General features: G+C 45.9%; 1 protein-coding gene across 2 annotated transcripts; it reads left to right on the top strand.

Moving 5' to 3' along the window:
* Positions 1–1,550: 1,550 nt before the first annotated feature.
* On the top strand, positions 1,551–18,321 carry ints1 (integrator complex subunit 1). 2 transcript variants are annotated; one of them, XM_030089698.1, is made up of 48 exons: positions 1,551–1,649; positions 1,986–2,113; positions 2,544–2,834; positions 2,905–3,101; positions 3,386–3,523; positions 3,606–3,765; positions 3,851–3,956; positions 4,120–4,306; positions 4,525–4,670; positions 4,755–4,896; positions 4,984–5,160; positions 5,240–5,348; positions 5,437–5,557; positions 5,649–5,726; positions 6,301–6,458; positions 6,670–6,766; positions 6,857–6,948; positions 7,047–7,107; positions 7,199–7,396; positions 7,545–7,674; positions 8,087–8,263; positions 8,376–8,525; positions 8,602–8,781; positions 8,875–8,979; positions 9,177–9,344; positions 9,412–9,523; positions 9,606–9,764; positions 9,860–10,006; positions 10,097–10,195; positions 10,416–10,540; positions 11,172–11,426; positions 11,505–11,664; positions 11,746–11,877; positions 12,138–12,306; positions 12,749–12,875; positions 12,971–13,086; positions 13,172–13,259; positions 13,347–13,597; positions 15,443–15,572; positions 15,662–15,795; positions 15,881–16,073; positions 16,155–16,279; positions 16,369–16,478; positions 16,583–16,699; positions 16,787–16,857; positions 16,938–17,029; positions 17,168–17,277; positions 17,360–18,321. In XM_030089698.1, exons 2-48 carry the CDS (start codon positions 2,059–2,061, stop codon positions 17,473–17,475), a joined length of 6,561 nt encoding a protein of 2,186 aa, XP_029945558.1. In that variant the 5' UTR covers positions 1,551–1,649; positions 1,986–2,058; the 3' UTR covers positions 17,476–18,321. The 2 variants fall into 2 exon arrangements, with proteins under 2 accessions (XP_029945558.1, XP_029945559.1); XM_030089699.1 differs by lacking the exon at positions 1,551–1,649 and having other exon boundaries at positions 2,059–2,113; positions 16,586–16,699; positions 17,360–18,320.
* Positions 18,322–19,872: the final 1,551 nt, after the last annotated feature.

A 19,872-nucleotide genomic window follows, 5' to 3' on the forward strand; every position in this document is an offset into this window, starting at 1 on the left:
TTCACTGTTGTATCCACAACTCTGAAGAAACCAAGGTTTTCTTTGAAGTATTTACAGTTTGCTTGATGGCTTTGTGGGCCGATTGGACATTCTTGCTGGCCAGTCTTTGGCCCAAGGGCCTTATGTTTGACATCCTTGGCTTTTTGATACTGGGGCAACTGGAATACCAGAAGAAAACCCACTCATCCACAGGAAGCTTCATGCCAACGGAAAGGCCAACAGGAAGCCAGGGGACTAACACTAACACCAGACTGTCTGCAGCTCCAGTGCCATGACATCTGTTCAAAACAAATCCAAATATAATGAGTCATAATGCAGAAACATCCCTCCTCTTGTCGAAATCACCATTCTTTCCAAAACAAAATTTCAATAAAGTGCATTATTTTGCCATTAAGACAGATCTCATTTCACATCAGCCAGTTGTATAAGTAGTGCATCACTGAATTGAAAAATCTTTATTTAGGAATGTTTTTTTCTCCAGCAGATGCTCTGAGAAGTCAAACCGAGTGATTTCCATCATCAAGTATTGAATGTCATATCAGAAATGTGATAAGAATGAGTGGTGATAATAGAGAAATGAACAAGTCATGAGGCAAAACATTTCAAGGCTGAATTGCTTCATTCTTTAATTGTTTTTAAGAATGGTGAGCAGAACTATTGAATTAAATTTTAATTATATGATAAGAAAATATCTGCTTACACTTGTTTTAATGATTGGATAAAAGTATGTCATTGAGGAATTCTCAGAAGTGTTTATTTCATTAACCACCCCTTGAATACATCTGATACCATGTAGTTAATTCTGAGGCTGAATTTTCAGACAGACTGAAGAGTCAAAATAAAAAAAAAAACAGCCCAGTTTAGTCATTCTGGATGTCTTCTTTATTGATTGGATCATCCATGAGCTGACTTTTAAACAGACTCTATCAGCTTTTAAATGCAGTGACTTAGCTTTGTGAAACTAACAGGACAACAACAGTATGGCAGAACTTTGTGCCCAACAGTGCTCACTGTTTAATGATGATATTCTCATGCATGATGCAGCCTGTAGAATTCAATGGTATTCTTATTAACTGTCACGATTCTGGAAAAAATTGTATGGCACTGTGCTTGGTCACAAATTGGCCCTCTAGTTATGACAATGACTTTTTTTCATCCCTCACAAAATGTTTCCTGTTATTATTATTATTATTATTATTATTATTATTATTATTATTATTATTATTATTATTATTATTATTATTACTATTCAGCCTTTAGGACCATTATGTGCACCATGTGTACCATGAGTTGGCTCATACTGTACTGGCAATGTCATTTATGTGCAAATTTCCTCAGGAAGTTATCATGTGCAATTTCCCAAATGGGATATAATAACTGATAAGTAAAAATGACCATAAATGGGTATATTTTAGGAGGAATTAGGCGAAATATCTTCCGTTCTCACGTGATTAATAGCAAGGCAGTGGCACCCAGACATGATGTTCCCATCCTCACCGCTTAGCGGCGCTGTGCCTTGTTTCTGTTGGTGAACAGCAAGAACACGGAGGCGAAGAAGAATCCATCATGGCTCTGTGTTAGTGTTAGCTGACAGGCTAGTAATAAGAGTAAGAATTTCAGCACGACGTGCGTCGCTCAGGGTAATCACGGTCAGTTTAAGCTACACGTTAAGCATCCAGGTCACTCCGAGTTTGCTGAGAACAGATTAATGTTTGTAGTGATGTCTGGTAGCGGAGTTAGCTCAGGTCCGTGTGTCGTTAGCGGCTGTATTGTTAGCCTAGCTTCTGTCTTCTGTGTAGCATCCCAACAATTAAAACGCATTCTGTGCATTAATTCTGAAGTATTCAGACTGTCAGAATACAACTTTGTATGTATTTACTCCTCTTCTGTATGGCTATTACTCATTTTTGTGCAGTTTAGTCTGTGAAAAGCTCAGTTGGTGTTAGCTGTGAACTTGTGATGTTTCCTGACTTTTTTTTTTTTAGTCTCCTCTCAGGAGGAGAGTCTCTCTGCTCAGCTCGCTCTCACTGCTGTTTGGATTTGTGCCACTCATCAAAGATGAATCGTCCAAAGCCCACAACTCTGAGGCGGCCGAGCGCTGCAAAACCATCAGGTATGACTAGAACTCTGTTATCTCCAGACTGTGTTGTATAGTAATACTAGCAGCTGAGCCTCTGATGTAACTGCATGTGACTACAGTAGTAGCTTCAATTCATTGGTTTTCTAATGAGTTAAAGAATTGAAAATCCTTCTTTTAACTTACTTTTATATATTACCCATATCACCCCAGCAGAACACTTGGTTCTAAGAGTGCTGATGTGCTGGAGGGTCCTGGGTATTTTAAAAGTCGAACAGGAGGCAGAGCTGTCAGCTGTCAGGCTCCTCTCATGTGGAATAAGCTTTTCTGTTCAATGAAGTTTATGTTTTCCACTGTCGCTTGTGGAAATGTTAAGTTTTTCTGCGTAAAACTGCCTTGAAATGACTGCATTGTGTTTGCCACTATTGAAATAAACAGTAATCAAACTGTCATGTTACTTTTCCAGGGCATCCCCCGCCTGGAGATTTTATTGCTTTAGGATCAAAGAACCAGGCAGGAGAGCCCAAAGCCCCCGCTGTCCTCCTGAAGCCTGCAGCCGCTGGTTTACCTGCTGACCGTAAGAGAGAGACTACTTCCTCTCTGCCCTCCTCATCGGGTCTGTCTACCCTCACCAAGCGGCCCAAGCTTTCCACCACTCCTCCAGTCAGTGCTCTGGGACGACTCGCTGATGTTGCGGCTGTAGACAAGAGGGCCATATCACCCTCCATAAAGGAGCCGTCAGTCGTGCCCATTGAAGGTATGCCAGTAGCTCTCGTGTTTTTCAATCAGCATGGAATTAGTGAACATCTGTCTGTTTGTTTTGTCAGTGTCTCCAGCTGTGCTGCTGGATGAGATCGAAGCTGCAGAGTCAGAAGGAAACGATGACCGTATTGAGGGGTTGCTTTGCGGAGCGGTGAAACAGCTGAAGATGAACAGAGCCAAGCCTGACATCACTCTATACCTCAGCCTCATGTTTCTGGCTAAAATAAAACCCAATGTGTTTGCTACTGAAGGAATCATTGAAGTAAGACCTTTATCTTGATGTTGATTAAATATAGTTTGAATTCAAAGAATCTTAATATTTCAATATGAATCACTCTTGTTCTTTGTCTAATTTTGGAAAAGTAGTGACTGGAAAGTGTTGCTTTCATTAGTGTTGTAATTTTAATGTCAACAAAATAAGTATAGAGCTTTAAATGAAGTCTTGCAAAGTGAATGCCCTGGCAGCATACTCAAGGTTTATTGAAAAGACTTAAAACACTGAAGTCTAATAACGGCTTAATTGCTGTTTATGTGTCCCTTGCTCAGGCCTTGTGCAGCCTCCTGCGCCGTGACGCCTCGATCAACTTCAAAGCCAAGGGCAACAGCCTCGTCTCTGTTCTGGCTTGCAATCTGCTGATGGCGGCCTACGAGGAGGACGAGAACTGGCCAGAGATCTTTGTCAAAGTGAGATTGTCGGGATAGCTTAAATAGACAGCCATCGTTCTGTTCCCTTCACTCCTGAGCTTTGTCTAAAATGTGTTTTCAGGTGTACATCGAAGACTCGCTGGGAGAACGGATCTGGGTGGACAGTTCTCACTGTAAGAATTTTGTGGACAACATTCAGACTGCTTTTGGCACAAAGATGCCTCCAAAGAGTATGCTGCTGCAGGCTGATACCGGGCGCACTCCTGGAGATCTCAGTGCAGGTAAAGTTTATTCTGAAGACATCTCAATTTGTAGAATTCTGAAGTTATAAAAAGCATTGAGTGTTTTTTTTTGGGGGCGCTTTAGGGAGCAGTCCTCATCCTTCAACTCCAGACGAGGACGACAGCCAGACTGAACTCCTGATAGCAGAAGAGAAACTCAGTCCTGAGGATGAAGGGCAAGTCATGCCGAGGTATAGAAATTATTATTACTCCAACTACATCTTTAAAATTTTCAGTGTGCAGTCTTACACTCATTTGATAGAATTGTAAAGCTCAGCTAACAGTATTTCTTTGCCATCTGTATTAGTTTGATACATTGTGTGTGGTTTTCCTGTTTCCCCTGGAATGCTTCAGGTATGAAGAGTTGGCAGAGAGTGTGGAGGACTATGTGCTGGACGTCCTCAGAGATCAGCTGAATCGCAGGCAACAGATGGACAACGTGTCCCGAAACCTGCTGCGTCTGCTCACGGCTACCTGTGGCTACAAAGAGGCGCGGCTCATGGCCGTGCAGAGGCTGGAAATGTGGCTCCAGAACCCAAAGGTCGGTAATCTGATGTCTCGGTACATCAGCTGTCAAAAGGTTTTCATTGTCTCCAAGCACTGTTTTCATGTAAGGCAACAACTAAAATGGCAAAAAGGTTTTGCATTATCACTTGAGCTGGGTACATCATGATGGCTTGATTATACTGATTTTTTTTCCACAACTAACCGTCCAAATTTCTGAGCATCGCCTCACTTTCTTTGTTTTTGTGGCCACAGCTCACTCGCCCAGCTCAGGACCTCCTCATGTCTTTGTGCATGAACTGCAACACCCACGGGGCGGATGACATGGAGGTGATCTCCAACCTGATCAAGATCCGCCTCAAACCCAAAGTCCTTCTCAACCACTACATGCTGTGTGTCAGGTGTGCTGACTGGTCCTCACTGTTTGGTCCCCCGCTCTGTTTTCACATTCAGTCAACTCGGATGTTTTCGATGTGATCCTCCAGGGAGCTGCTGAATGCGCACAGAGACAACCTGGGAACGATGGTGAAGCTGGTGATCTTTAACGAGCTGTCTAACGCCAGGAATCCCAACAACATGCAGGTCCTCCACACGGTTCTTCAGCACAGCCCGGAGCAGGCGCCAAAGGTGAAATCAAATCTTTTTTGGATTGTGTGTTTGAATTCCTGTGTCGTCTCAAAATGAACTGTTATTTTTGGATTCGTGTGTCTGCAGTTCTTGGCGATGGTGTTCCAGGACTTGCTAACGAATAAGGACGATTACCTGCGCGCCTCCCGAGCTCTGCTGAGAGAGATCATCAAACAGACCAAGCATGAGATCAACTTCCAGTCCTTTTGCTTCGGCTTGATGCAGGAGAGGAAGGAGGCCAGCTACGTGGATATGGAGTTCAAAGTAATCATGCTGATTTCAGCTGTTTTAGTTCAAGGGTTTGACCTCGATGTTGACGTTTTAATATTTCTCTCGTCATCAGGAGCGCTTTGTCATCCAGGTGACTGACTTACTGACCGTCTCTATGATGCTGGGAATCACTGCTCAGGTCAAAGAAGCCGGCATTGCTTGGGACAAAGGAGAGAAGAAGAGTGCGTTTTTTTTTTGTGTTTGATCAAATCTTTCCATATCTACGCAGGTAATAGGTTTGCCTCACAGTTGGCTTGTTTCTTTGTTCAGATCTGGAGGTCCTGAGGTCGTTTCAGAATCAGATCGCGTCCATCCAGAGAGACGCAGTGTGGTGGCTTCACAGTGTGGTTCCTACCATCAGCAAAGTTGGCGCCAAAGACTACGTTCACTGGTTAATATTTATTTGTTTCTGACCCTGACTGGACTTGTTTTTAGGAACCACTGCTCCGTCATGTTCAATTTTTCTCTCTGTCATTCTGCAGCCTTCACAAAGTGCTTTTCACAGAGCAGCCTGAGACGTATTACAAGTGGGACAACTGGCCTCCGGAGAGCGACAGAAAGTGAGTTTAACATGAGCGTCCACACCTTCACACCTTCCCTCCCTGGAGAAACTCCCCGGTTCTCACTGCCTCATGAAGACACGGTATATTCTCGGGGATTTGTCTCATCCTGATTATTCACATGTCAACCCTCAGACAGACATTTCAGGACAAAAACAAACACAATAAATGCTGATTAATCTGATTCTGTGAAGTGTAAACATGATATGATATATTAAAATATCTCAACAGTACTTGCTGAATGCGGATGTTTCATTGTAAATGATATGTTGTGTTTTGTCCTTGTGATAATTTAGACTTTTTTTAATGTTTCGTTTTGCATTTTTTTCTTTGAGTTTTTAAAATATGTACAAAAAAATAATCCCTTTGAAATAGTGCCACGTCTGTAAAAAAAAAACATGCATTTGTAGGAAGAGCAGAACAGCTGAGTCTACCAAACTAAACCAAATTGTTTAGATTTGTTTTTCTAATTTAATATGGTGCCTTCATGTTTAGTTTGCTACAGTGACAATAAATCACTTTCATCTTTCCATCACTGATGGAGCTAATTTTTTGAAATATTCCTCCTCCTCAGTTTCTTCCTGCGCCTGTGCTCTGAGGTCCCCCTGCTGGAGGACACGCTGATGCGCATCCTGGTGATCGGGCTGTCTCGTGATCTGCCCCTGGGCCCGGCTGATGCCATGGAGCTGGCCGATCACCTGGTGAAGAGAGCAGCCGGAGTTCAGTCTGATGGTAACGGGAAATGTTTATGAAGACACTTGAAGATGTGTGTATTTCACCCTGGCAGAGTGTTTGAACGTTTGATAAACACGTGCTTTCATTTAATGAGCCTCCAAAAGTCAAGTCAGCTTATGTATATATTTTAAAAGGCCACCGGTGTCACGGTTGGTGTGTTTCTCCAGCTTGCATTTGTATACCAGACTGATTGATTCCTGCTGAACAGATTTAGAGGTCCTGAAAGTGGAAAGGATCCAACTCATCGATGCCGTGCTGAACCTGTGTACATACCACCACCCGGAGAACATCCAGCTGCCGGCGGGGTGGGTTCGGCTGTCCTCGCTGGCTTTTAAAACACTTTTAGACCGGACTGTTTATAGGCTGCAATAACAAACCACTGCTGCCGTTTGAAGGTACCAACCGCCAAATTTGGCAATTTCCACACTCTACTGGAAGGCCTGGCTCCTGCTGCTCGTGGTGGTGGCATTTAATCCTCAGAAGATAGGTAAGACACTTGGATATTTAGAGATTTATATTTATATATATATTTATATATTTAGAGATATTATCGATTAACATGCAACCTTGTATGTTTCCCTCAAGGTTTGGCAGCATGGGATGGCTATCCTACTCTGAAGATGCTCATGGAGATGGTTATGACAAAGTGAGACTTGATTTGAAAAAAGAGAGAAATCTACATTACAACTTTGATGACGTTGCACAGCTAAGATATCAGTGTTTGTGCGTCTTCATAGTAACTACACATACCCGCCGTGCACCATCACGGACGAAGACACCAAGACGGAGATGATCAACAGGGAGCTGCAGATCTCCCAGAGGGAGAAGCAGGAGATTCTGGCGTTCGAGAGCCACTTGGCCGCTGCCTCCACCAAGCAGACCATCACCGAGAGCAACAGCCTGCTGCTCTCGCAGCTCACCAGCCTGGATCCACAGTAAGAACCCCCATGATGCACTGCAGGCGCATCCCCAACAATAAATGATTCTTCAATATGTTATATGTTTCACACAGAAACTAAATGCTTGAAACGTTGAGTGTAGACGTGACTCACAGAACCTAACTCAGCTGTTCCTAACTCGCAGGGGTCCTCCTCGGCGACCCCCTCCTCAGGTCCAGGAGCAGGTGAAGAGTCTGAACCAGTCTCTGCGCCTTGGTCATCTCCTCTGCCGGAGCCGCAACCCGGACTTTCTCCTCAACATCATCCAGAGACAGGTCATTTCCTATAGCGCGACTTCCACCTGAGCTTTTCCCCCTGAATCACAGAGCCTCTCTGTTTTTTCAAGTTTCAGTTTCCTGCTGTAATTATTGCTATATGTTTAAAATATACAGCATGGCTGCATTTCCTGACAGTTTCTCTGTGCTCTCATTGATACTGAGGAAGTTGGATCATTAATAATTTCTTACTGGGACATCTGTTGAAATCATTCAAGCTATTAATTAGCAAGTCACTTGTTTTGTCCGGAAATTGTAAACAGGCTGACTTTAATCAGGGAAATAAAGCCTCAAAACTTGTAGAATTGTGGAAATGCTTCGGAATGAGGAAAAAAAAACCCAAAACATTTTAATCTTTAATAGTGTCTGGGACTCCTTGTTAAGATGCTGTACTTTTCCTTTTATCTGGCAGGCTTCCTCTCAGTCCATGCCGTGGCTGGCGGACTTGGTTCAGTCCAGTGAGGGCTCCCTGGACGTGCTGCCCGTGCAGTGCCTGTGTGAATTCCTCCTGCACGACGCTGCAGATGACAGCCTGCCAATCGAGGACGACGACGAAGAGAGCAAAGAGCAGAAGGCCAAGAAGAGACAAGTAACTTGACTCCAACCATAGACAATCTTTGTATTGGTCGTCCATGTTTTATCCTGGTACATTTTAAGACTTGAAGATTTTTAACAAATGCTAATTTGATTTGATTTGTTAGAGACAACAAAAGCAAAGGCAGCTGCTTGGACGGCTGCAGGACCTCCTGCTGGGCCCTAAAGCTGACGAACAGACCACATGCGAAGTGCTGGATTACTTCCTGCGTCGTCTCAGCTCGTCTCAGGTGGCGTCCAGAGTTCTCGCAATGAAGGTACAGTATTTAACCCCTCCTCCGTTCTCATACTGTTGGTTCAGGTGAAATGATGCGTGCTGCGTGCGTTTTGCAGGGTTTGTCGTTGGTTCTGGGTGAAGGAGGCTTGAAAGACGGAGAGGAGCGAGACCAGCCGATGGAGGAAGACTCTGCCGACGCCGAGCTGCTGCCGGGGTACCAGTGGCTGCTGCAGGACCTCCCGAAGCTCCCGCTGTTCGACAGCGTCAGAGGAATGACGTCCACCGCCCTGCAGCAGGTCCCAGTGCCTTCTGTTCAGCTGGCAATACAGTGTAAGGAAGGTTATTATTGTATTTGTAAATATGATTGTTTTTTCTGCTTCCTCACAAAGGCCATTCACATGGAGACAGAGCCGCAGACGATCAGCGCCTATCTCATCTACCTATCCCAGCATGCACCGGTGGAAGAGCAGGCTTCTCACAATGACCTGGCCCTGGTAATCACAGTGAGCTCTCTAACGCTTAGATCAGGGGTGTCAAACTCATGTAATTTGTATATTTGTTGTAGCAAAGAATGTAAGTTTGAAAAAATTTCTGTTTTTGCAAAACATTTCACTGCTAGTACCGAAAATAAACAGCTTTGTTTTTTTGAAGAGGCTTTAAAGATTTTTTTGTTTGTTTTTTTTTTCTCCAGGATGTGGCCCGGCTGATCGTGGAGCGCTCCACCATCATGAACAGCCTGTTTTCCAAACACTGCACCAAACCGGAGTCGGACGCCGTGCTCTCGGCTTTCCTCACCATCTTCTCCACGTACATCAGGAGGATGAGGAAGACCAAGGAAGGAGAGGATCTGTATAGCTGGGTGAGCGCTGGGTGGGACTAAACCATTCCTTTGATGGCGACAGTGTCTAAAAGCTTTGTGTTTCCAGTCGGAGTCTCAGGACCAGGTGTTCCTGCGTTGGACCACAGGGGAAACTGCGACCATGCACATCCTCGTGGTTCACGCCATGGTTATCCTGCTGACTCTGGGGCCACCCAAAGGTCGTCCCTCTCGCTTTAACGTTCGCTGTCGTCATTGTTAACAGCAAATGGTAACAGTGTTTACATCTGTGTGTTTGTGCAGGGGAGAGTGACTTCCACGCTCTTCTGGACATTTGGTTTCCTGACAAGAAGCCTCTTCCCACGGCCTTTCTGGTCGACACGTCAGAGGAGGCTCTTCTGTTGCCTGATTGGTTGAAGCTGAGGATGATTCGATCCGAAGTGTCTCGACTGGTCGACGCGGGTACCACTTTACCAAGTCCACTAAACTTTGTCCTGCTCATTGTATAATTTTGTCCTTTTCCTCTGTAATTTGCCGTTTCCTGCGTTTTACCTCAGCTTTACAAGACCTGGAGCCTCAGCAGCTGCTGCTGTTCGTCCAGTCCTTCGGCATTCCCGTCTCGAGCATGAGCAAGCTGCTGCAGTACCTGGACCAGGCCGTCTCTCACGACCCCCAGACGCTGGAGCAGAACATCATGGACAAGCGTAAGACTCGCTGCAGACATTCAGCTGTCAAACCGTCATTCACCCCCCTGGGATTAGAACTGATCTCACTTTTTACTCTTATGTCCACAGACTACATGGCCCACTTGGTTGAAGTGCAACACGAGCGAGGGGCCACTGGGGGGCACACTTTCCATACCTTACTGAGTTCTTCTCTTCCTCCACGCAGAGGTCAGTGATACTTAATACTCCTGATGCTGCTTATCTGACATTTCAGCCCGTATTATCCAACAGTTCCCATTCAGATGGCCTTATTGGTGTCAGAGTTTACCTGAATCGCTGTCTGTATTTCCCTGTAATGAAAGATCAGATAGAAGACTCCCTGCCTTTACGCTCCAAGAAATCAAGGGTGGGAACGCCTGATTTAAAAGCATTTTGTCCTTTTCCACAGATTCATCTGAAACCAGTAAGGTCAAGGTAACCATGGAGACGCCTCATAGCTCTGTGAAGATGAGAGCAGCCAGTCAGCTCCCTGCAGTCGGACCAGACGACGATCTGACCGGGATGCTGCTGCAGGTAGAATTCTAGAATTCATCAGCAGCTGTTTTGTTTTTCGTGCCTCTTTGATACGTCGAAGGGAGAGAAAATACTGGGATAGAGACCCTCTGCTGATGGGGTGGGTTTATGGACAAACTACGCCACAGGGCGTGACCTGAGCATGACTCGGGGAATTGTCCATTAGCAAGTGTCCATCATTATCCTGTACAGCATCAGTGGGTGACTAACTTTCCAAACGGGCCACGTCGAAAATTTACTTTTTTATTGAGAGCTGAGAAGAATTATCTGTTGATGAAAAAGCCGCTTTTAACATGATTTTTTTTTTAGCTACTGCTTCTCTGTACCAGTTTTTCTTTTCCAGTTTTTGTGTAAAAATGCCAATTAAATTACCTACATTTCAAGTTCAGTGAATAAAAAGTAGATTTTTTTCCTTTTTTTTTTTTTTTTCCGAAGTCCAAATTGTATGGGTTAGTATGATGCCCTTATGAAGCCCCCGTTCTGTACATAGGATCATTCCAATAAATTAATTTTAATAATTAAATTTAGGCTGATACGAGGCTGTAGAACTGCATGCCTGTTAAAGACATAAAATTTGCTGGTTGGTAAATATTGTATGAAATTCACCAGTTTTTCTGTATTTTCCCCACAGATTTTCCCCTTGAAGGTGGACCCCCGCTGGCCCGGCCCCCCTCCCAGCCAGCTCTCGCTGGCCCTGCAGCAGGCCCTGGCTAAGGAGCTGATGCGGGCCAAGCAGGGCCACGTTCAGCAGGGGGGTCTGGCCTTCCGCCTGCTGCAGGCCATCACCGCCCTGCTCACCTCCACCCACGCCGGCCCCATCGTCATGTCCATGCACCGCAGCCACGCGCTCTCCTGTCCTCTCATGCGCCAGCTTCACCTCTACCAGGTACAACACACACACACACACACACACACACTGAGAAATCATTGGCGGCTGCGTTGCAACATGTCAATGTCTCCGTAGCGCCTCGTGTCCCAGGACATCACCTTCTCCTCGCTGTTTCTCAAAGTCATCGTTGAGATGTTGATCTGGTTGGACAATCCGACGGTGGACGGCGGCCCGCTGAAGACGCTGCTCAGATCCTTCGCCGGTCAGAACTCCCACAAACACCGGCACAGTGACGGTGAGCAGACTTCCTCTCTCACGGCGCTCGACGACTCGTCTTCCACAGGCAGTGAGCGATGAAACGTTTTCTGCTCCGCAGTGCGAACAGGTTTCCTCCACCTGGCCGAGGCGTTGGCGTACCGCAGAGACACCGAGGTGCCGCTCAGAACCATCATGGCCATGCTGAGAGCCGGGGAGAGATGCAACGCAGAGGCGGAACTCATCGGGAAAGGTAAGAAGCGGCCGTTCCAGCGCGTCGATGTGACGGTCCTATAAGATGTTGCTGAATTTTCTCTTTTTATTGATAAATTATATGTTTTTAGTCAATTGAAAAGCAAAAAGAAGCAGCTTTCCATTCTGCCTGCCTCCTTTTGACAATCCTCAAATGCAAATCGGTATTGTAAGAAATTTCAACTAGAAGTATAAACTTGAACTTTGTGGAGTTACGGAACCTTTGCTTTCATTTAATGAATCCACCGCTGCTGGTTTCAGTGCTGCAGGGCCTGATGGAGGTGAAGTCGCCGTATTTGGAGGAGCTGCTCTTCCTGCTGATGACCGTCAGCACGCAGAACGGGACGGCGGGCCCTGTTGCCATGGTGATCTCCCTGCTCCTTCAGGAGTGTGAGGAGCGAGCTGTGAAGAAGGAAGCAGATCTTAACAAGTGAGCGCTGCATTTTTCTATTTCCCTCACAAGTCACGCAAGAAACATCCGTGTTTGACGGGACTAAACTGACAAACACGGCCGGCTGTGACAAAAATAGCGGCGCGGCGCCGTAAACTCCTATTGGATTGCGTTCGGCGGAAGCTTTAATTGGTTTTGCAGCCTCGCGGTGGCTTTACAGACTCACACGCTGTGAAATTTAGAGGAAACCGTGCTTTTTCTGCCCCGCTGCTGAGGCAGGTACACACTGAGGCCCCGCCGCTCACTGTCAGCCGCTGTGGCTGATAATCCATCAGGTTTTTTGGTTGTAAATGTCTGGAATTGTTGATCTTCGTGGTCATAGTTTCAATTTATTCGTCTTTTGCAAAGAACAAGCGACATGTGTGTTAATGATGAATAAGGATTGTTCCTGAGTTCTGAACGGTGTGTTGAACTCCTGCAGCGGCTCCGAGGTGACGAAGTCGGGCCTGAGCTGCGGGCTGCTGGTGGACTGGCTGGAGCATCTGGACCCCGAGGTCACGTCGGTGTGCCCGGACCTTCAGCAGAAGCTGCTGTTTGCTCTCAACAAGGTGAGATAAGCGCAGCTCAGCAGATAGCGTCCCTCTCTCCGCTGCTCCGTCCGGTCCTGTGAGAATACGCGTTTGCTCTGCATTATCTGTTTCAGGCTCGAGGGACCCCGGCCTACAGACCTTATCTCCTGGCCTTGCTTACACATCAGTCAAACTGGCCCACTCTGCTGCAGTGCATCAGCGCTCTCCTCAGCAAACGCCGCGACTACAAGTACTCCATTCTCTTTCTGCTGTCACTGGGGGAATGTCATTTACCGCGTAGACGGTTGCTTCAGTTGAGTTTTGCTGTTTTGCAGACTGGACCCGTCGTCGGCTCTGGACTTCTTGTGGGCGTGCAGCCACATCCCGCGGATCTGGCAGGGGCGGGACCAGAAGATCCCTCAAGTAGGATCAGAGGCCTGCAGGCAAACGTTACCTTTCAGGGAAGACGGCCTGACGCTGAATCTTCTCTCTTTGTTTTTCCCTCTGCAGAAGAAAACGGAGAAATTCGTCCTCCGGCTGAGTTCCGAGGAGCTCATCAGCCTGGTGGACCTGATCCTATCGGAGTCGGAGCTCAACAGTCGAGACTCGCCGTACGATGACAAAACCAACGTGGACCAGGCGTCCTGCTCCCTCATCCAGTCCAGGCTGCCCCTCCTCCACTCCTACTGCAACGGCCACCTGGAAAACATCAAGAGAGTGTCGGAGTACCTCATCAACTGCTCCAAGAAGTGGGAGGACAGGTGAGTATGCTGAGGTGCATTGAACACACAAGACATGAAAGGGTTAAAATAGTAACGCATACTAGAAACTTCAATAATGGCATCTTTTAATTAAGAAAAGTTCCTCTTGCTCCAAAGTAATGCACAAGGTAAACCGATGTACAGTTTACTGATTGACAGTACGATTGAATGAAATTTGCCAATAAGATATCATGAGATTTGTTCAGTTTAGACATATTTTTAAGATCTACAACTTAAAATATTTACTATTTTCAAAGTTCTTTTTAATGAAAAAACCTCACATCATAGTTTTTGCTTTTTTTAAGTGTCAAGTAAAAGTTGAAAACCCCTCAAAAGGTCTCCAGGGTTGAAATTTTCCTCTTCGTTAAGTGCCTTAAAAAAAGGTTAAACTGCAAGATAAAGGTTTCTGTAAAACATTGTCTGCTGTGAAATAATTAAAGCGACTGTTTGTTCAGATTTGATGTATGAAAGCTGCAGACACCTGTCCTAAACGTCACCTTCTTCAGGTTAGCTTTTATCTCTAGAAACACATGTTCATCATATCTTCCCATCGGCGGATCGCCAACGTGTTCCTCCGCTCCGTTCGGACATCGTTCCCTCTAATTAGCCCCGATACAGAAAGCCATGTTATGGCGCGCCGATAAACTTGGAGTAAATCGCACAAGATTTTCCTCCCCAGTGCAGATGAACTTTTCAGACTTCCTCTGTCAGCCACAATGCTGCGGACCAGGGAAAACTCGATAATTAGGTCTATTGGTGTGAAATTAAAACCAGCAGAAGTCGTCTGTACTGTGATCTCTTTAAAAGCTCAGTGTATTATAATGAAGGCAAGAGGATTAAGGCTGAAGCTCTAAACTTGCCTGTGTTGTGAATTCCTGCTCTGACTTAGCTGTCAGAGATCAGGGTGCAACTCTTTGTGGAGGCAAACCCTCCTTTCATGAATATGTCTCTGGTTATTAAACCACTTTAATGAGGAAACTTTGGCCAAGGTCAAGCAAAATTAGCTTCAGAATTACAGTATTTTAAGCAGAGCTTAGCTGTCCGTTGAAACGGCGGCTGGTGAAAATACGGCGGGATGAAAACATGCTGGAAGTAAAGGGCTTTGGCCTTGTGTTGAGTAAACACTGGATCGTATGTACAGCATTCTTCTTGTGGGGGGATTTCCGTCATATAAGCTGGTGTTTATTCCAATTACACACAAACTATTGAACGTGCAGATTTTTCTTGGTCAAGGTCGCCGCGATTCGCTTAATGCATATCGGTAATAAACTCCTCGTTTAGCGGAGTGCATCGTTTGAGCCTGACAAGAGCCTGAGCCAGTAAGAGGATTTTACGAAACTGCTGTGACTTGAAGGCAAATACCTTTGAATTACATGACGCTATTTATGTCTGCAGCCAGTATTAATGGACATTAATTAATGTCTCTGGTAGGCAGAAACAATAGAGGACAGGAGGAAGTGAATCTGGCAAGACCGTTTTTTTTTTTTTTTTTTTTTCTTCTTCTTCATCATGTCAACATAACTGCAGAAATAAACTCAGTTGAATTGAAAAGTTATGACAGGCTTTTTTTTTTTTTTTTTTTTTTCATGGCTGCACAAAACTGGCCAACCAGTCGCCGCCAATTAAATAGCTTCAAGCTGCACAACTCAATAACATCACGGATTACAGTCTTGATTATTTTCTCACTAAGCTCGTGGCTTTAGGATGGACAGCTGAACTGTCCTAAGCCAATTTTAAAATGTATTTCCCCCTAAAGTGAATAGCTTACTCCCCAGCGGCTCGTCCTTAAATCATAACACAGCTTCTTTTTTTTTTTTCTTTCTTTTTCTTTACTTTGGCTCGCAGTGCGATGAGTAAGCGGTGCCAGAACTTGCTGCTGCAGATCTATCTGCTCTTCCCGGAGGTCATCCAGCACGTGGCCTTGCCCGAGGGCACCTTCAGCAGTGGCGGGGCGGCAGACAGCAGCAGCTGCAAGGTGAACACGCCCACTCTGAGTCAAAGACTGGGGTTTAAATGATCATACTGTCGCCGTTTCTAAACCTGTCTGGATTGTGCGGTTTCCAGCTGGACGTCCTGGTCCACCGCCTGGTCACGCTGCTCGCCGACATCGGGGACTCCAAGTCGGCCGAGGGTCGCGTGTCTGACGCCAACCTCGCCTGCAGGAAGCTCGCCGTGTCGCACCCCGTGCTGCTACTCAGGTGTGCGGGTAGAAAAAAGGAATATCTCAATGTTATTTTTTATAATCGATGATCTGTTGCTGATGTTTGTTTTTTTAACTAATAGACACCTTCCCATGATCGCCGGCCTCCTGCACGGCCGCATGCACCTCAACATCCAGGAGTTCAGGCAGCAGAACCACATGACGTTCTTCAGTAACGTCCTGGCCATCCTGGAGCTGCTGCAGCCGCTGGTCTTCCACAGCGACCACCAGAGGGCGCTTCAGGACTGCCTTCTCTCCTTCATGAAGGTCCTTCAGGTGGGACCATCAGCTTTGGAATCAGCTGTGTTAAAAGTCGGAGCTTTACACCGTCTGTGTTTGACCTTCTGTTGGGTTTAGAACTTCCAGAGGACGCGCTCTCCGTTGGTCTTCATCAATAAATTCCTGCAGTTCACACAGAAGTACATCACACACGACGCCGCGGCAGCCATTCCCTATCTACAGAAACACTCGGGCATCTTACAGTACGTGACGGCCGGTCTGTGTGATTGACGAGTTACGGTAAAGGGCTCGGCTTTGAAATTCAGGGTTTTTTTTTTTTTAACCATTTCAGGAGCATGTGTGCTGAAAATCCAGACCTGGTGCAGCTGAAGTCTCTGCTGGCAGGACTCACTCTGCCGGTGAAAAGCTCTTCAGCTCAGGTCGCAGCGGAAGAGAAAGACGGTGAGCGCACAACTGAAAGTGTTGAGAGTTCCTACCTAATTCAACAGCAGTATTTTTAATTCAGAGGCGTCCGCGCTCCTAACCAGTTGCTCCTCTTCATCAAGCAGACGACCTGGCCACAGGCTCGCTGCCTCTGGTGAACATCTCGGCCCCGTATTCGCTGAGCGCCGCGGACATGACCATGTACCTGAAGAAGATGTCGAGGGGAGAGGCCGTGGAGGGTAAACGACGCGCTGCTGCACTCGTCCCGCCTGCATCAGCCTCCCGCCGTGAGCAATGCGATGACTCTGTTTCCCCGTCTGCTGCAGATGTGCTGGAGGTGCTGACAGAGGTGGACGAGAAGTCGAGGAGGAGCCCAGAGATCATCCAGTACTTCACCGTGAGTCTAAACACACACACACGGGTAAAAGGCGGCGTTCTGTGAGTGTGTAACACATCGATCAACACGTTGTGTTGCAGAACGACCTGCAGAGACTCATGACCTCGTCTGAGGAGCTGAGCAGGAACATGGCCTTCAGTCTGGCCCTGCGCTGCATCCAGAACAACCCCTGGTGAGTTCACTGCCTCACTGTGACCCTGAAGAGAACGCCACCGATATGTGTCTCCGCGTAACTTTTCTTCTTTTAATGAACCAAAACTCAGCCAAACGGGGGATTCTTAGGCCTGATTGAATGTTTTTGACTCTGCAGCCTGGCGACCGACTTCCTGCCAACGTTCATGTACTGCATGGGCAGCAGCAACTTCGACGTGGTGCAGACGGCTCTGAGGAATCTGCCTGAATACGTGCTCCTCTGTCAAGGTAAGAAGCTTCTTTCCGTCAGTCCTGCGTTAGATTAATTGAAGCTATCGCGATCATGGTTTGTTTTCCCTTCTCTCTCCAGAACACGCCGACATCTTGCTCCACAAAGCCTTCCTGGTCGGGATCTACGGACAGATCGACACCAGCTCCATGATCTCAGAGTCCATGAAGGTCCTTCACATGGAGGCCACCACGTAACATCTGACTGCAAAAGACTCTCCCTCCGTTTTCCCGTAGTTCAAACGTCGCTCTAATTTGACCACCGCAGATTAGCAAACTCTGAGACTCGGCGGCGGCGCAGATTAAAAGATCCTCCGCTGAGCTGCTGCTGGTTAATTTAGTGACTTCAAAGAAAGCATTGAAATTCTTCCTCAATGTGCAGAACATGTTTCAATTAAAACTTTGGAATTCACGTGAATGCTGTAGTAATTAGTCTTGGTCTCAAATTCAGAGGGAGGAGAAGTGTTTTTATTAATGATGGAGCAACATTAACAATAATTCAAGTATTAAAAAAACCTAATTGGAATGTGAGTGGAGAATGGGATTGTCTCAGAGAGAGAGAGAATCAGCAGAAATTAAAAATTAAGAAATACATGCTATATAATTAATTCGATTACAAATAAATAAATTAATTCCAAAATTCCATTTCGAAGGACATGTCAGCCTTCTGGAACAAACACTGACGAAGTGTTTGATAGCATTGTTTTGTTTGATACTGTTTCTACTTATCAATATTAGACAAAAAAGAAAAAAAAACTTTTTCAAGCATTGTTTAAAACTGGAAAGCCAAAATGTTTCCATTCAAAACCGTGTTCATCAAATACCTGAACACTTTCTGTCAGCTAATAAAAACACGTCTTCAAAGACATTTTCTCTTTTTGTGGAGCAGAAAGTGAACGTTGGCAGCCGCCGTCACTCAAAGGTGACATTTGTGAAACCTGTCCGAAATGGTAATAAGAGAAATTTTTATAAGAAGACACAATTACCTTTGGAAATACTGTTTAGGAGGGTGTGAGGTTTCATTTCTCTCCTGTAATAATTTGGAGGATGCTGATAAAAGCGGGAGCGGCTCCCCACTCGGGTGTAACGGGTAAATTAAAGGCATGATGCACGCGCTGTGACGGAAGGCGTTTCGCCATGAAAGTGCGAGTTGTTTTCTGCCCGCTGCCAGTGACTTGGACTGAAAACCTCTTGATGGAGTCAAAGGGAAAAGTTAAACAACGCGGCGGCGTGCTGGTAAAGCGGGAAAGTGGACGCCGCTGTTGGTGGGAAATTAACCGTGGCGATAATTGTCCTTTTGAAGGAGGGATGCGGGCTGGAGGTTTTCACAGACCCGCTTCCCGGTGTTCTGTTACGCGGCCCGGCCCCCGGACCCTCGGTGACGGCGGGACGTGCCCACACTGGCGGGTCGGGGGGGAATCTGTCATTCACAAAAAAACAGACGCTCGCTGAGACGGATGGGCCGGGCAGCTGAAAGCAGGATGTCTGAGACACAGCGAGGCGGGAGAATGAGCCCCCTTCACTGAGCTTGAACCAAACTCTGACCCCATTATTCCCCCCCAGGGTGGCCAGTTCTGGGTCAACGCTGGACCTGACGTTGTTTTGTAGTTCAACTGGCAATGGAAGGTTAGATGAGCTTGGGTAATCAAACAATACGTTTAACTAAATGTTATTTTTAACACTCATTTTTTACACTTAAATTCAAAAGGAAAACATTTTTTTCTTAACGATATAAAAAATCAACCACAGCTTCAAGTTGAAGTGCTTTTATTCTACCAATTCATGTAGATGTTACTACTGATCTACAATAGATCAGGGGTGTCAAACAGAAGGCTCAAGGGCCAAAACCTGACAAGCAACAGGCTTCAGTCCAGGCCGCCAAACCATCAAGCAAATAGTGATAAATTTCAATGAAAACAGATTTTTTTTTTAAAAGCAGATTCTGACATCTCACGGTATTTTGCACCAGAAGGTAGCATTAAGATTGACTTCTTGTTGAAATTGTAGTCATTTTCTTTAGTAATCGTTAGTTTTTTGGAAAATCTACACCTTGCCATCATTTGTGCTCTTCACAAGAAAGAAAAACTTTCGATTTAGAGGTTGTTTTAACATTAATTTACCAGTCCGGTTTGAAACACTTGTTGCAGGAATTGAAAAAATGTATATTATAATTCTTTTACCTTTTTACAAAGCAAATAATAATGACCATCAGACCATCTTTCATACATCTTCAACCTGTTCTCATGTGAAGCCCATCTCGCCACGCACCGGCTCGTCTCGCAGATTTCTGCCCGATGTGTTAATTGCACCTGTACGGTGTCCTATAACTGGCCGAAAAGGCTCTTGTTTACGGTTATCAATCAACTTCCCGCGCAAGTCGCAGCAGCTTGGGCTCTTGGTCGGGCGCCAGCATCCCATTGGCTGGACGGCAGCGAGGCGGAACAGAGATGAGTGACAGCTTGAGGAGGAAGTGGAGGAGGAAGAGCCTGATGGACCACTGACAAGCTTTATTCATCATACCAGCCTGGATGTCTCATGGACGTCTCAATAAATCCTCCTGCGGTGGATACTTTCCACCCTCACTACCTCAACAAA

This window comes from Salarias fasciatus, chromosome 4 (assembly GCF_902148845.1).
Source record: "Salarias fasciatus chromosome 4, fSalaFa1.1, whole genome shotgun sequence".
Lineage (NCBI taxonomy): Eukaryota > Metazoa > Chordata > Actinopteri > Blenniiformes > Blenniidae > Salarias > Salarias fasciatus.

Bases quoted from the DNA above. Each gene is read 5' to 3' on its own strand.
- ints1 (XM_030089698.1), top strand. From the start codon at position 2,059: ATGAATCGTCCAAAGCCCACAACTCTGAGGCGGCCGAGCGCTGCAAAA. The intron at 11,427-11,504 runs GTACAACACACA...ATGTCTCCGTAG, and splicing joins GCCAGCTTCACCTCTACCAG to CGCCTCGTGTCCCAGGACAT. The intron at 17,030-17,167 runs GTGAGTTCACTG...TTGACTCTGCAG, and splicing joins TGCATCCAGAACAACCCCTG to CCTGGCGACCGACTTCCTGC.